Here is a 17984-nt window from a genome sequence, read left to right on the forward strand (position 1 = left end):
GTTTCTACATGGGTTAAATGAAATCCCACCCATGCTTCCAAGGAGAAGAAAGAAGAAAAGGGAGAGAATGGGCATAACTGGTTACTGCAATGACTTTGATGCATCGCAACATTTCAGCAACTCACCATTAATTATAAGGGCCATAGGACATTCCCAGTAAAAGCTTCAGATAAAGTGAACTGGGAGACTGCCATTGGTAAACCTCAGGAAAGCACAAAAAATGTAAAAAGTGGAAACTAAAGGAAAAGTTGTGAAATTTACCAACCACAATCACTCCCAACAATACATGATTTGGCATCATTCAGTATCCACAGAAGCCTCAGTCTGAGGATGTCTACACATTTCTACACATTTCACTGCCTTGCTGATGCGATTAAGAAGGTTAAATGCAGAAAGGCTATAGTTGTACCCGGTGGGGCACAGGAGTTCAAGAGCCCCTGGCTGGGGGGCGGGGTGTCTCCAAACAGACCAGTTCCACCACTCTCCACCCATGGATAAAATCCAAAGGCAGAGAGACTGAGGGGTGGGGAAATGAGAAAGGAATTTATTTCGGTGAGACTAACCTCCAGATGACAGTGAATTTGAACCTCAAAGACTGTCTCCAAAGTACTAAAAAAAGACTTCAGGTCTGTATAGTGCAAATGTAGGACAAAGGTCAGTGGGTACACGCATGTGGGCAATAAAGGTCAGGTCCATCACTGCCTTGGGGTCAAACACAAATGGGGTCTTGCTGGCTCAGGGTATTCCCCATTGCTTGAGGGGATAACTGGGGATCCCTTCAGGGGATGCTCTGCTGTGGGAGGGGGGTGTCTTTTGTCTCAGTTCAGAGATAAGCTGGAAAGAAGAATTTAATCAATTAGAAAGTCTGAAGTCCAAATGGAAGACACTGAAGTCCTCTTTCACGGTGACAGCTGGAGACACTCTCCAGGGTTCCCTTCGCTCACTCCCTTTAATAGATGCCGATAGGTGTGGCTTCCCCCTTCCCTTGCTGGAAGTGGGCCAGCCCCTCTGAGGAGAGGAGTCACTCCTGCATGGCATGACTTGGCGTGTCTTTCCAGCTCACCTGCCCCAGAAGGACCCTCCTGTGGCTCCCCGGCAAGCAGCCTAAACCTGCACGATTAAGTTCTCTCTAGACTCCCGATACAGGTGAGACACTCTCCTCCAGTCTGATTGTTCCACATGCTTTGTAGGAATCCTGTTTCTTTCACAAGTGTGTAGAGCCCTCTAAGCAAACCTGTAAGATGGAATAAGACAAGCCCACTATATTCTCTTGCCCATACCGCCCACTCTCTCTTCACTGGAAACACACACATTTTCTGTTTCGAAAACTTCTAGGCACACAAGCCAATCCTTATATGGCAGGGACTCTCTCCCAGGCTTCAGCCCTCGCTCCAGGGCTAGCCAGCCCATGGCTCTCTTTCAGATGCTAGATTTTGGGGGACATTCACACTAAACATCTGCCCACCCTGGCTGCCAGGGATACACAGAGTTGGATCAGACAGACATGGGGTTCCACTGAAGTCCGTGTCACTAGGCTAGAGGTGAGAGAGGCTGGCAATTGTAGGACTCAGAACGCCAGCAACTTGCCACAAAAATCCCCCCTCTTCTCTTCATCTATCCTGTCATCTCCTAAATTCTAGACCTTTGCTCCGAGTGACAGGTTAAAAACTGCAATAGTACTCAGTCATCGGAGTTTATTCCTATTACTCTCCAAGTTCTGCTGGATGTTCTGTCTCAAAATTCATTTTGTGGGGATCCTGGGTGGTCCAGTTGTTAAGCGTCTGCCTGTGGGTCAGGTCATGATCCCAGGGTCCTAGGATCGAGCCCTGCAGCAGGCTCCCTGCTCAGCAGGGAACCTGCTTCTCCCTCTCCTACTCCTGCTGCTTGTGCTCCCTCTCTGGCTGTCTCTCTGTCAAATAAATAAAATCTTTAAAAAAGAGGAACGCCTGGGTGGCTCAGTTGTTTAAGCCGCTGCCTTTGGCTCAGGTCATGATCCCAGGGTCCTGGAATCGAGTCCCGCATCAGGATCCTTGTCCAGCAGGGAACCTGCTTCTCTCTCTGCCTCTGCCTGCCACTCTGCCTGCTTGTGCTCTCTCTATGACAAATAAATAAATAAAATCTTTTTTTAAATCTTTAAAAAAGAAAAATGCATCTTGGTATTTCAAGGTTCCTGCCAACACTTTTTTTAATTTAAAGATTTTATTTATTTATTTGACAGTGAGAGAGAGAGCACAAACAGGCAGAGAGGCAGGCAGAGAGAGAGGGAGGCTCCCTGCTGAGCAGAGACCCTCCCCCCCAATGCGGGGCTTGATTCCAGGACCCTGAGATCACAACACGAGCCGAAGGCAGAGGCTTAACCCACTGAGCCACCACCAACACTTCTAACATCCTGTCATATAACTTCATCTCCTGAGAGAAATTCTCATCTCCTGCCTGACTGCAAGGTTCTCTGGATCTTGCTTCCAGTATACTTACCCAGTATATATTGAAAGAACAGTTTCCCAGACCCTGTGTACCTCAGTTTTGGAGAGGACTCCTTGCTGCCTCGTTCCCCACACCGTGACCTGCCACACATTTGTGTCTCTGCACCTGCCCTTCATCCTGCCTTCCCTGTCCCCTGCAGCAGGGAAACCTGTGCTCCCCGCCTTCATGTATGTTCCACGGACACTTACTTACCTCCACAATGGCACTCAACATCCTGCACTAAACAGTAAACTTTCATACCTCTATCAACACATTAAGCTCTATGATTTCTGAAGACAAAGACTATACCCTTTCTTCTTAGTATTACCAGAAACTACCATATACGAAGTTTGCTTAGAGAGAGAGAGAGAGAGAGAGACAGAGACAGAGACAGAGAGAGAGAGAGAGGAAGAGAGAGGGCATATGTGACAAAATGAACGTTTTGAAAATGCTTAATAAAATGAGACTAGTAAAAACAAGGTATCTACCAGTATTTCAAGCAAAATAATTTCACGATAATTCCACTTACATAGAGCAAGATGCACCATTAAAAACTGAATACAATTTGACAACTAAATACACTAAAATAGAGTAAAATGCCACCAGTGTAATTATCACTAATAACAATTCAGACTCCTGGAAACAATGAAGGTAGGAAAGACTGGATTAGAGAAAAATGTTAAAGAAACAAAATTCGATTACTTTCATGTACATACTGTAACAAATTAATTAGCCAAGTGTTGCCAAGTACCAGTCCCTGCTGATATGTCTTAATGAATAGATAATGTGATCATTTTAAATTGGCACATTCATTGTACTCATGCAAATGAGCAAGCCCAAACTGCCTAAAAACAATAGCTTCAAAATCAGCTTATGTTTTAACTCAGCCTGTATCTAATTACCCTGAACCCTAAATTAATAGGATTTCACTTAATAAGATTTTACTGTAATCTAACCGAGCCTAAATTCTATCCCTGGACTCCACACTGTTCCCTTTATTAGTCTGGATAACACATGACAATACTGGAAAATGGGGTTTTGTTGGTTCTAGTAGGCTTGATACGTGCATTTAATACATTTATGTGTTTATTCAAGCAGGCAACAAAGCAGGTATCTGTCCAGGAACTAACCTGACCAGGAAGTGTCTAAGGTCATTAGGAGATAAAACAAGCAAGACTGTTTCCTTTAAGGAACTCCTTTTATGAATTCTAAGTCTACTTGTAATCTATTGAAAGCTTCCACTGAAGACCAATTACATTCAAAATAACTCTAGGACATCTAAAAATGCTAATCTGTGCTTACTCACATTCAATCATCTTTAGCACTGTTTAACTCTGTGGTATGATAAAACTCAGGTTACATATATTTTCACATAATCTTTTTCTCTAGGTGGTGGGAGGGACACAAATTGTCTTAAATGCAGATATGATCCACTATCACAAAAATGCTACTGAACAAGGAGAACAGGACACGAGGTCTCTGAAAGTCCCATAATACACTGGAAGCCTGACACACAGAAATCAACCCAAGTCACTCCTTAACTACTTGCCTGGCTGGCTCCACTGAGTTTGTAACCATGTCTACTCATTTGAAACAAACGGACTTCAGGAAGCCCAACTGCATTACACAACTGTTCTGACAACTTGCCAAAGACAACTTGCCAAACACTACCCATCATGGAAAGCTCAAAATTATCACGGTAAGGTAGGAATCCAGTGTGAGAAAACAAAGGGAGAGAATCAGTCTCAAGACTTCTGGTAACGGAACTTCACCAGCTATCCTACCTTCAGAATTCTAGAACAGACCTTTCCCATCAAATCCACCAAATCCTGACCCATTCCTTCAGTTACAGCTTTCACATAGTAGCTACAACTGTGACTGTCCGTGACTTTTACACCCCAACACAAAAAAATTACATCTGAAATGAGAGATATATTACAGCTAGGGAACCTATGGTTCATATGCAAAAACAACAAAACAAAAAAACTGCTCCAGCACCTCCAGAAATGTATTTATTCCACTGTTTGCCCAACAATGGTACTCAAGGAGGATCATATAAATGCCATATATAAAAAGTAGTGTTTTGTAGAGTGTAAAAACAGGCAATATATGCTTCTTCTAGTTCATTTCAAAGATATTCTTTTTGAACTTGTATTTGACCTGCAAAACGTAGCTTATGAATCACCTACCTCAGGCAGTCTTCCTGTTATGACTCCTCCACCCCTCTGGGCTCCCTCCCTCCTACAACACACTGCACTTCCCTGTGTTACCGCACTCACCACAAGATATTCTGATCCGACACTGCTATCTTCCCTAAGCACTGTGAGTTCCCCAATAAGGGTCTTTGTATCCCAAGTTCCAGTTAAAACATGCATCCCAAAGAGGTTCTCCATGAGTTTTTTCTGAAGGACTGATGCCATTTTGGCCTTTCAAGATCCTGAGTTAGCTCTGTATCCGAACAGTATTTTAAAGGTTTCAAACCTAATAATCAACATATAATTTGGTTCAGCACTGACAGACATTATTTTTCAAAGAGACTACAACAACCTACTTTTTTGGTTTACTAATAGACCTGACTTCGATTAGATTTCAGAACCTCCCAGTTAGGATCACTACAAACCAAAAAGTATCAAATCATTTTGACCATTAAGCAATAATCCCAACTGCAAGCATGCTTGCTGATTTGTTGATTCACTTGGACTGTCTCAATCTTCCCTTTGATGGATGCCTTCAGGAGTTAGGATGGTATATAGGTTTTCTAGTTAGGTATAAAGATCTGGCTAAATGTGATTTGCCTATTTATAGAAGGTCCAAAGGGAGCTAGCATAATGGAGCCCCCCCCCCCCAAAAAAAAATCACACAAGATTGAAGACCTGGCCAGATTTCAAACAAACATTGATGTTCTTCTCTTAGCAGGTAATTCTCTCTACAACTGACTGGGCCAATCTTAAAAATGTGAAGTTAGGGAACCTTGTTTGCTCTTTCAAAAAAATGTTTTTAATAGTTTAACTAAAAGTTATAGAGACAGTAATAACATACCGGGTAAGAGCACAGACTCTGGAACCTTTTGTGCTGGGTTCAAATCCTGACTTTGCCAATAACTAGCTGTGTGACTTTGGGGAACTTAAGCAAACTCTGTGCCTCAGTTCCTAAACAGTAATGGTAGCAACTTCAAAGAGCTGTTTGTGAGTTAGTTAATAGATGCAAATAAAGTGATTAAAATAGTGACTGGTATGTTGTAAGCATATGTAAATGTTAGCTATTTTTATTTGCTATTACTTTGTTCAAGGAGAAACTATAGTTTCTAATGAGTAGACCACATTTAAAACTATTTAGCACTGAAGATTAAGGATAGAAGAATTTATTCCAAAGCACGAGCCAGGCTATCAAAAGGTCTAGAACTGGTTTACTCAACAGAACTCAGAATTCTGTCAAGCTGGCAAACATGACCAACACTTTCCTTTTGGGCCCTCGGCACTATAATGTGAAATTGATTAAGTGACTATCTTTCTGCCACAAATTTATGGTAATGAATCAGAACCCATATACCAATTAAAGATAGTTAATAGCAAAAACAAAATGAAATGTCTCGCTATCATAAGATCATTAAATTTCAATCCATGATAAATATTTATGATGTGACCTTCCATATCTAAAGTGTCATATTAGATGCCACTGTATTTTGGTGACATTTTATAATGTCTATACATTTTCTATACATGTTTCTATACATGTTTCTATACATTTCAAGTTACTGCTTCTATACTGCTTATACATTACACCTTTCCCATACACTGCCAATGTTATCTAATTTATTGGGTTATTTTGTAAAGAAAACCAACTGGTTTTGTACACTCATCTTATATCCGTCCACTGTAATAAACTCTCTTATCCATTCTAAAAACAACAGCTTTAAGTAAATTCTCTTGGATTTTTCCTTCGTAGTACACATGTAAGTTCTAGTTCTTTTTCTTGAATGAACAACGGCCAGAACCTCCAGAAAAATAGCAATATGACCATTAGCCACATTTTTCTGATTCCTAACTTCAATGGGACAGCTTCTAAGTAAAAGCGGACTTGGAATCTACCTATGTCGGTAATAAATAACTTTTGCCCTGTGTGAGGCTTTTTATCTTGGATTCTGTATTATCTACCATGGATGATAACATTACCACATCTTCTATCTTAATGATCTACCTGGCTTTTGTTACCGTTTATTTTCAATTTTTGTCACTTGCTTCAAGGTTTGCCTCTTAGAAACATTATAGAGCGTATGAGCCTTTCTTCTGATAATTTAATTCACTCACAGTAACTGTCATAACTGGTCTACTTGGAATTATTCCTACCATCTTATTTTATGTTCACATTTGCCATCCTTTTAGGGTTTCTTCCTTTTTCCTTTTGTTATTTCATTTAGAAATTATAAATCACTAATTGTTACTAAAATAAGGGCTTATGCGCGTATTTCAACTTTTTCTAACATCAAGAACTACTCATTTTCCAAAACAATTCCACCCTCAGCACATTCTCAACTCTTTACACCATCACTACCTACCCCTACCATGTTTTAAAGCTTGGACCTTAGTTCCAGGTAATTAATTTTCATACACTATAAATAATTATTTTAAACTAACCGTAAGGTTTACTGGATATTTTGATCACCATTCAACATTTCTTCTCTATGCTTTCTTGGATTCATTTTTCCATTTTGTTGGAGCACATCCTTAAGGGATTTCCTCCCCCCCCCAAAAAAAAACATCAGCAAACAAGAAATGTTCTTGAATTCTTGCACACCATTGAAAAGCCTTTATTACCAGTCATAAAAGGTAGGATAATGGGGATGAATAATCTGGGTACAAAGTGATTCTCCCCAAGAATTTAGAAGGCAATAGTCCCATGTATTCCACCACTCAGTGTGCTGCTGCTAAGAAATGAAGATCAATCTTAACGTTTTTCTTTTCCCCCTTCTTCTCTAAAAATCTCTCATGACTTTCTCTTTATCCTTTCAGTTCGGGGGACACATTTAGGAACTGATCTATTCTTCTATATGCTACTCGGCTTTCAAAGGGCCCCAACAACCAATATCCTTGTGTCTTTTTTCAGCTCATGAAATAGTTTTCTGTCGTTTGTTAAATTTCTCTTTCATTTTCTCCGATCCCCCCAAATGGAATTTCTACAGAAAGATATTAGAACTCCCAATATTGACCCTCAGTGTCTTCACTTTTTAATTTTTTGTTGTTGTTGTTCTGCATTCTGAACTATTTACTTGCATGTTCTGTAAATCACTAATCCTGTCTCTGTTTATGTACTGCGGCAATCACATTTTCCATTTCTAAAATCTCATCATTGAATTTCTTCTTTCTCACAGCAGTATTTTTGTTTGCCATATAAAAACACTGAATCATAGAACAGCTTTCCAATCTCTCTCAGGACTTAGATTGTTTTTCATTATATTCTTCTTCCTGAGTTCTCTTTCTTCTGGAAACAGATTCTTCGGTTACTAACGTTGTTATGTTTTCTCCAAGTCTGGTGAGCCTTCATTATCCATTTATATTTATGAATCAGTGCCAAGCTGGCTGCAGGGCGCTTGCATGGATTTGCTCCTGTAGATGTAAAGCAATGTTTCCTTAAAGACTCTCCTCTCATCTGGAGGGGTAACTCGGAAGAGCTGAAGAATGAATGGTAAAGGATGTCAACTGGCAGCTTCACTTGGGTCTTTCTGGCCATGATACATGTAGCCAGGAGACCAATAACACCTTCTTCCTTCCCTGTCCGCTCATTAAAAGACGACATTTTTTATTTTGGCAAGAGTGGACTTCGATGCATTTCCCTGTGGAGGGGAATTCCTCACACCAGTTTTGAAATTCAAAGTTGCCACAAAATCTGATCTCCCCCTTCACCAACACTAGAAGCCCATTTCAGGCAGGTAATTCCGTTAGAGAGTCTCAACCAGAAGACAAAGCTACTCTATCTCGTCTTTAATGGGGAGCAGACAGACTCCACTATTCCAAATGCAGTTCAGGGCTTTACCCCACCCCCTCTCTATATTCAGGACTCAGTGACACAACAAGACAAATGTTTCTGTTTCAGTCTATTAGAACTACTGAATATCACGGTGATATAGGGTGGAACTGAAAGTCACAATCAAATAATTTTCGCGACAGTTTTAGGCGATTTACAATCTACGGGCTCCTCAAAAGAAACTCTGCCCAATATGAACACTCAGGGAGGGCAAGAAATTGATACAGAACTCCTTACTGGGTATAAATTCTAGGCTTTCTGAAATAAAAGGAAAAAACAAAAACAGTGAAGGGCTCAAATGCCAGTTAAAAACATTCTACAGGTATCTATGTGGGGTTTATAAAGAAGAAATAAGCATACTACCACCTAACCCAACAGATACCTGACCTTGAATTTCAGTCTGTGTTTCTCTTTGTCTAATTGTTTCATGTTGACAGGCTCAGCCCAATTTTGCTCTAGGCATAATCAATGCTATGGCTACGAGGGAAGAGTCGAACAGCACTTCTTATCTGTAAAGCTCTTTATTAAAAGTACTGTACATTCTGGCTTCGTTTTGCTGGTGTGAAGAACACAGAAAGCAGACTGACTTCAGGGGGTAGCAATTCATAGAACTCGGTGACAACAGAACAGAGTGCAAAGTGTCCAAAGACTCTTTGTGCAAGTTCTTTTATAGAATATATTTTCTCCTTTTCTCACAGCAGTAACTTACAGACCATTAAATTTCACACATTTCCTATTCATTTTCCATGTTAAAATATGGCTTATGACCCAGAGTGGAACTATCACAGGATTCTGCCCTGAAAGTCAGCTTTTTTACTATGTGATAATATACGACTTTTGAAAGAACAGCAAGTCATGGGCTATGAACCTAGCCACATAAGTGATTTCAAATGGCCCTGAATTGTGTATACGTTTACAAATGGAAAAAATTAAGCCCTGAAAACATTACAGAGGATAAAATTAAATTATCAAAGAAGGCAATTGTTCCCATTAAGCAAAACCTTTAACTAGACTTAACAACCAAAACGTAAAAGGGAAATAAAAGACTCGAGAGTTGTAAACTCCAAGTAAAAAAATTAATTAAAAAACAAAAAACAGTATCTCTCTTCCCACTTCCAAACAAGAGAAAAGTAAGCAAGTACCAAGGGTTTGAGAGAGGCAGTAAGTTTCACAAAACTCAATTTGTTATGTTCTTCAATGACAGTAGGTTTTAAGAAAGGAATATGTACTTCTCTAAAGTCAAAGTTCATAAACTTTTCCTTTAGGCATATTCCATTAGTCAAAAAGAAACTGATGTACGTTACATGTCGTATTTAGAGTTATTCCATTGAAGCTGAGATACTAAGCTTTAAGATTTCATTTTAAACCACCCAAGCCTACCTAAAAATTACTAACCTTTGTGGTTGAAGTTCAATGCCAATACCTATGGAGTCTTGCCATAAACTCTTACTATATATAGAAAGATAGGGAGAAAACATAATTTCTCAGGTTTTAAAGCTACTGACCAGGAGTCCCGATTTCCAAAAAGACTAAAATCTTTTGTCAAGTGTTCTCCCTACATATATTAAGAAGATCTACTGTTAAGCACCTAATAATTCCAATAAGGCTTCTGTATAAACACACTGCGATGTGGAATAACAGCTTCCTCCCACACCTCTGTTCTCCAGGATCAGATGGAGAATCTCACTTCCAACAACTCTAGGGAAGCTATAGTTAATAACATATCCACTCTAATAAATACTTATAATTATATACTTAATATATACTCATATAACCTATTACGTTAAATACATAATACAATAAATTATGTTATAATAATTAGTTAATAATATAGTTAATATAGCTAAGCTAATAGATAGGGAAGGTTTTAAGAACTTTATAACAGCCTTTTCTTCTCACGGGGCCTAGGGGTCTGAAAAACATCTTGGGGGTTTGGTTAGGGGAGTCCCGGGTAAACATATGGAGTTTATCTGAAGTTGGCTTGTTAGTTAAGAGTCATTAACCTCTCCTTAAGGAAATTGTCAGTCTGAGACATTTCCCAACTGTCCACAGTCATATTGTATACAAACTGGCCAGTCATTGGCTCGGAGTTCAAAATAAGATTTGATCTGTCTTTCTAAAAAACTGTAGGGTTGGGGCGTCTGGGTCGCTCAGTCGGTTAAGTGTCTGCCTTCAGCTCAGGTCATGGTCCCAAGAATCCTGGGATCAAGTCCCACATCAGGCTACCTGCTCAGTTGGGAGTCTGCTTCTCCCTCTCCCCTTCCCCTCTTCTCATGCTTGCTCTCTCTCACCCTCTCAAAATAAATAAATAAATAAAATCGTTAAAAACAAATTTAAAAAAGCTGTAGGGGAGCCTGAGTAGCTCAGTCAGTTAAGCACCTGACTCTTGATCTCAGCTGGGGTCTTGATCTCAGGATTATGCATTCAAGCGCCACGCTTGGCTCCACACTGAATGTGACTACTTAGAAAAAAAAATTTTAATTTTATAAAGCTCAGAAAATGTCCTCATTTAGGCATGGAGTCCACATTATCCCTTAATTAACTCGGTAGAGTCCATGTTCACAATTCACCACCACTGATCTCACCCCTGACGAAACCGGGTCCTGAACAATTCACAGAGGTAGGAAATAGCTCTCTGAAGAGGCAAGAATAGGCCAGCTGGACATTACTGTACATGAGCCATGAAGCCATGTGCTTCCATTGTCGTTCAGGCATCTCTGAAGGCAGTCCAAATGACTTCCACCAAAATGAAGGAAAATAACATTACTCAGTATCAGAAAGGCAGGAACTATGACATAAACATAACCAAAAAGCACACCAATCTATCAACTTTCATTTCCAGAAAAAACACTAATTTAGGAAATAGATGGCACTCTCATTTATTATAATCACAGGCTATGATACGAAAAACTCTCTCTAAACTAAATCAATGTGTTTAAAATTTTCAAGACTTCCATGGGAATTTACACAGGATGCTCATGCTTGGATCTCTCCCCAGAACACTAGAAGACATTCCCGCCAAGCATGTAAAAGGAACCTAACTTTTACTGAGCACTGCCTGACCTAGCTTGAGTCTTCTGCAAATTGAATTTCATGATGTCCAGGTAAGAAAACTATTGGGATTAGTAGTAACTAATGATAGCATTCCTAGATGGGGGGAGGGTAGGGTCCCTATTTTTTTCAGGTGTCAATTTATTGCTGTGGCTTTGGTTAATTATCTGGTTATTCCAACATCATCATCTGCATCCAGTTAACTCTAAAATGATACTCACAAAGCCAAGTTCCCTTCAAACCACTTAACTCCATTTAGTCTTCCATGGTCCTAAAGCTATTAAACCACATGGAAAATGCATGCCCTGCAGGAACCAGGTGGGGGCGAATGATGAAAACTCACAGAGGAAGAGGATCCGTCAGACTGCAGGATACATAACACAATCATATCTTTTGACAAAGCCCATTTTCTTACCGGTATGAACACTAATATAACACTGACTCGTACTACCATTAATCAGCACTAAACATAATTAATACCTTAGAATAATAACAAGCATACCAAAACATACTTCATCTCTTTCAAACCTTTGAAATACTTTTTCTCACAAGATCTTCTAGTAGGATTCTTTCAATAAATCATGGTGACACACAAACTGAATACTTAGCATACGGCGGCCAACGAATTCTATCATAGAAGTTTAGTGACCACCAAAACAGAGGTGGAAGACAGCCTTGAAATTCCTACTCTTAACTCCCTGTTTACTTAGCTTCTGCTCATCAGTAGTCTAAGACTTACTTCTGTTTAGTATCACCTGCCCATGAGGGGCACCTGTGTGGCTCAGTTAGTTAAGCATCTGCCTTCTGCTCAGGCCATGACGTCAGGGTCCTAGGATTGAGCCCCGCCTTGGGCTCTCTGCTCAGCAGGGAGCCTGCTTTTCCATCTCACTGTCCCTCTGTTCCATCTCTCTCTCAAATCAGTCAATCTTAGTATCAACTGCTCCCGAATCTGAGCCAAAAACTGCTTACACATAATATAGCTTCTTTTCATAAGGCAAGAAAAGACAAACACACATGAAGTATTAATACATTTCACGCAGACTTGTCAACTTAAAGAAACAGAAACAACCCACCAATAACCGAACGCATTTCAACTGAGTCTATTCCAAGTATCTACCCACAATTGGAAAATTGGCTTTTTCCAAATATTCAGTCCTTTCCCTCTTGGCTACTTTACCTATAACTAAGTCCAGTGAAAATATATGACATGTTCACTACATAAGGAGGGAGGAAAATAACAGTACCAACTAAGGACGCCTGTGTGGCTCAGCCGGTTAAGTGCTGGACTCTTGATTTCAACTGTGGTCATGATCTCAGGGATTGTGGGATTAAGCCCTGTGTCAGGCCCTGTGCTCAGCAGGGGGTCTGCTTGAGATTCTCTCCCTCTGCCCCTTCCCCTGTTCGCTTGCTCTCGCGCTCTCTCTCTCCCCGTCCCAAATAAATGAAGAAATCTTAGAAACAAAAACACAGTATCTCCTAGTTCAAGGATATTCCACTTCTAAGTTCTTATTAATGATACTGCCCTTCCGTATGCATGAATCTGAATAGCTCTTTAAGCATTTCACCCTACTATTCATCCTAACAGCACAATGACACTCTCATTTCTCTCAAACCTATCCAAGAAATAATCAAAGGAAGTGTAATATACCAACTTTAATTTCTCCCACTGCTTCTTGAATATGTATTGAATAAATGAATAAACCTGATGGTCACTCTAGTACTTCCCAACCTTTCCCATCTCATGGCACACATGAAAATCAAGTTTCTAAGAAGAGTGGGGAGAACAGCTGAAAAGACCAGGTGGCCAGAGGCGACCAGCCAAGCACCCAGAGCTTGGACAAGTACCTGGGTGCCCAAGAGCTTGGAGGGGAGATAGTCTTGGCAAACCTGAAAAGCACTTACACCACTTCAGTCTTCCCAGAACACTAACTGAGAAGTTCCCCACTACATTTTTTTGCCTATTTAGCATATTCCCCCTTTTATCACCAGGAAACTATTTTTCCTTTGGTGAATCATCCCATCCTCTATTCACAGGATCCTGGTGGCACAGACAATTTCAGGGCTGACACTTCACCCACTTCCATGCTACCCACGATGACCAGTTAAAGTGCATTAAAGTGTCCCATTCTTCTGCCCTAACAGTTGATTCAGTGTGGGCACGTGACCCAACAAGGTCAATCCAAATACCTCCCCATCTCCTTTCCTTTTGGACAAAATATAAGGTTATAAGGCTTTGGGCTGCCAGCCAATTCACAGAGGAAACAAAGAAACTATACAGTGAATATACTGTCTAGGCCATGCTTGTTCTAAATTCTGGAGCTAATAAAGGCTATTTAAGACAGATGGGTCTCTGTTACTTATAACCCAAAGTATCACCCTAGAATTTCAAAGACCAATGCATTTCCTGAGTATCAACACACAATTTGATGTAATATATATGTTTTATATCAGTGGCACACAAAGGTCAGGTAACTTGCTATAGCACTTCTTTAGATAATCTCTGGGCATTACTGATGCATTAACTATGATAAAGATACTATCCTCTAAGGTGTCTGCACTGAAACAAAACATTTATTAGAAGCTGAATTATTACAGAAGGTGAAGGGAGAAACAAAGTGGGAAGCAAAGTGAAGTGATTCAAATGATGCCTGTGCCATATATGACACAGGTACTTGGAGAACATTAGAGATCCAGGTGGAGAATCAGACCCGAAGAGGTCTAGTCAGAAGGAAAACTTTGTGATCGGTAGTTGTTTACTTGACTGGAAGGAAAAAGCATGCAAGTTGGGGATAAAAAGAATCCAAATACATTAACTTCAGATCTTAGATGAACGTATTTCTCCCACCTCTACAACTAAATTATTTCCTAAAGCAACACAAATTTTCCATAAAGAGATGAACTTTTTCTTCACTGTGTTTGAAAAGAAGCATAAGCACATACCATATCTATTTGGTGTGGAAACCCTTCCCTTCAGTCTATCCAGTAGGAAAAAATTAGATGACTTTACCAAATATATGGTTAAAGGGCGGAGGGGGAGCCTTAATAACGTCTGCCTACTTATTACACTCCAAATTCTGTGCAGACAGGAACAAGGATTATTCACCCTCATAACCCAGCGTGTTCATCCTTACTATACATAGCAAGGACCCAGTATTGTTTAGTTTATTAAAGACTGAAGATAGGATCAAACTGCCAAAAGTCAAAGAGAGATTAATGCCTATTACATAGGCATCTTTACCCTAAATTAATCAATCTGCATCCACTTCAAAAGATCAATATTAGGGGTGCCTGGATGGCTCAGTCAGTTAAGCATCTGCCTTTGGCCCAGGTCACAATCCCAGGGTCCTGAGATGGAGCCCCACATCAAACTCTGTGCTCAGCAAGGAGTCTACTTCTCCCTCTCCCTCTGCACCACTCCCCTGACTTCTGTGCTTGCTCTTTCTTGCTCTGATAAAATCTTTAATAAATAAATAAATAAAAGTAAAAGATCAATATTAGAACTAAGGGATATTCACCTTGGAATAGGATGCAAGAGTTCACAGAGTGTTACAAACGAGCAAATCTACCAAAACCGTAGTACCAGAATAGCATCATGTGTAGCTTTCACAGTGAAATGTGCTTTCATTGAAGAAACATTTGTATCAAGTATTCATTAACTCAGAGTACAGACAAAAAAGAACCAACTGAGGGGTGCCTGGGTGGCTCAGTGGGTTAAGGCTTCTGCTCAGGTCATGATACCAGGGCCCTGGAATCGAGCCCCGCATCAGGCTCTCTGCTCAGTGGAGAGCCTGCTTCTCCCTCTCCCTGCTGCTCTGCCTACTTGTGCTCTATCTCTCTGCCAAATAAATAAACCTTTAAAAAGAAAAAAAAAAAAATCAACTGAGAAGATAAAAACAGCCTCCCAACGCCCCCCCAAAAAGAATCAACCCATAATTTGAGATTTTGATCAAAACCATCCGCAAACCAAGAATAATCTATAAGTCCAAGAGTTAAGCTTTACCCCCATTACTGTTCTATTATTTTCTTACTTTACCTGAGAAGAATCTGCTTGGGCTAATAATGCAGTGACCTTCAGTATCTGGCGAAGATTTTGTCCTTGATCTTCAACAAGGAGGTGAGCCAACAGAAGGAAAACATGCACAGGGATCACTGTGGTAATAGGGAGCAAGGACTCTACAGACAACAGCCAGTCACTGGCCGCAGACTCTTCTCTCATTACTTCAAGGATCCTCCAGGCTGTAAATATTGATCCATACATGCTGGTTATGGGGAAAGCAAGTTTGTAGGAGAGCTGAAAAACCAACAAAAAGAGGCATGAATAAATGAAGTAAGTCTATTTGTCAGAGATATATTCGTTTATTTTTATACTTCATTGTAAGAAATCAATCCTTCCAACAAAGTACAGAATTTTCAATTCCTGCCAAAAACTCCTCTGCACATACCTGGGCTAATAGGATTACACAAAAATAAAACAGATGGAACTCTGGAACACCTGATTTCTTTTTTTTTTTTCTTTTTTTTAAGATTTTATTTATTTATTTGACAGAGAGATCACAAGTAGGCAGAGAGGCAGGCAGGAGAGAGGAGGAAGCAGGCTCCCCCGTGGAGCAGAGAGCCCGATGCGGGGCTCGATCCCAGGACCCTGAGATCATGACCTGAGCCGAAGGCAGCGGCTTAATCCACTGAGCCACCCAGGCGCCCCTGGAACACCTGATTTCAACTCCTCCTCCTATTTACCATGTGCTCCTGGTTCCGACAGGAGGGGAGAAAAGGATCAATGTACAAGATCCAGAGGCAATAGAGTTGGGGGGGAAAAGCAAAAAAAACAACAAACAAACCTATTATCACTAAAAAAAAGTATTCACCAGTGAGAGGGAAGATTTTTTTAAATTTATTTTTCTTTATTTTTTTAAAGATTTTATTTATTTGACTGAGAGAGAGAGAGGCATCAAGAGAGAGGAACACAAGCAAGGGGAGACGCAGGAGAAGCAGGCTTCCCACCAAGCAGGGAGCACAACATGGGGCTCGATCCCAGGACCCTGAGATCCTGACCTGAGCCGAAGGCAGATGCCCGACTGAGCCACCCAGGCGCCCCAAGAGAAGTTTTGTTTTTTTTTAAGATTTTATTTATTTATTTGAGAGAGAGAGTGCATGCACAGGGGGTGGGGGGTGGGACAAACAGACTCTGCACTAGGTGTTGCGCCCAACACGGGGCTCAATGCCAAGCCCCTGAGATCATGACCCAAGCCAAAATCAAGAGTCAGAAAGAAGCTCAACCAACTGTACCATCCAGGCACCCCGTGAGAGGGAAGACTAAAAAAAAAAAAAAAAAAAATCACTGTATTCGCCCACTCCAGCTCTGGTAAGAGATAACCCTGGGCAGGTGGCAGGCTTGGACTGAGGACAATTCATTTTTGTAACAGACAGAATGTTGACAGGAACAGCATTGGTTCAGCTGGAACCTGGGAATTAGTAACTGTGAATAACTTTGGCAATAAGAAACAGCCTGACAGCTCTAAATTGAAATGATACCCAGAGAAGAGGTTATGCTTAAGTTAATCTGAGAAATGACCCCTCATGGAAATAAAGTAGTGCTGTCAGGGACAGAGAATAGACAGAACTCTTGCCAAGGTGAGCAGTGTGCCCACATGGCTCAGGAGAAGTCAGAGACATTAAAGAAGCATTAAATATTGCCTACTAATAAAAAGATTCAATTCATTCAGAGCATGATGAAACAAATTAGAAATCTCTAGATTATAACTGTCCTGTTATGAGAGACTGACTTATGCAGATACAGAACTGTAAAGATGGGAAGTAAAAATTAAGCCTTATAGGGGTGCCTGGGTGGCTCAGTCAGATAAGCATCTGCCTTCAGCTCAGGTCATGATCCCAGAGTCCTGAGATTAAGCCCAGCATTGGGCTCCCTGCTAGGCGGGGAGTCTGCTTCTCCCTCTCCCTCTGCCTGCCGCACCCCCTGCTTGTTCTCTCTCTCTCTATCAAATAAATAAAATCTTTTAAAAAATTAAGCTTTATTAAAAAAAAATTTTTTTTAAGTAGGCCCCACACCTGGTGTAGGGCTGGAACTCATGACCTTGAGATGAGTCTCATGGGCCAGCCAGGCAGCTCGGAAATTTTTTTAAATAATAGTTTTATTGAGATATAATTCACATACCACAAAACCCATCCTTTTAAAGTTTACAACTCAGTGAACTTTAGTAATTCATGGCATCACCATAGCTAATTCTCATCACCCCAAAAGGAAACCCCATACCCATTAACAGTCACTCTTCATTCCCCCAACACCACCCTCACAGCCCCTGGAAACCACTAATTAATCTACTTTGTCTCTATTCTGGCTATTTCATATAATAGGAACCACACAAGATGTGTTTTCTGGTGACCAGCTCCTTTCACTCAGCATGTTTTCAAGGTTCATCCATGCTATGGTT

The 17984-nt window shown here is 40.6% G+C and overlaps 1 protein-coding gene across 2 annotated transcripts in view; it reads right to left on the bottom strand.

Annotated features, from left to right (window-relative positions):
* FOCAD (focadhesin) overlaps positions 1–17984 on the bottom strand; it is a 301972-nt gene that overhangs the window by 179282 nt on the left and 104706 nt on the right. For both annotated transcript variants that reach the window (XM_046023020.1, XM_046023019.1), the window contains exon 11: positions 15569–15826. In XM_046023020.1, the coding sequence (XP_045878976.1) occupies positions 15569–15826 (258 nt within the window). The remainder of the gene's footprint in view (positions 1–15568; positions 15827–17984) is intronic.

This window comes from Meles meles, chromosome 11 (assembly GCF_922984935.1).
Source record: "Meles meles chromosome 11, mMelMel3.1 paternal haplotype, whole genome shotgun sequence".
In the NCBI taxonomy this organism is placed as follows: domain Eukaryota; kingdom Metazoa; phylum Chordata; class Mammalia; order Carnivora; family Mustelidae; genus Meles; species Meles meles.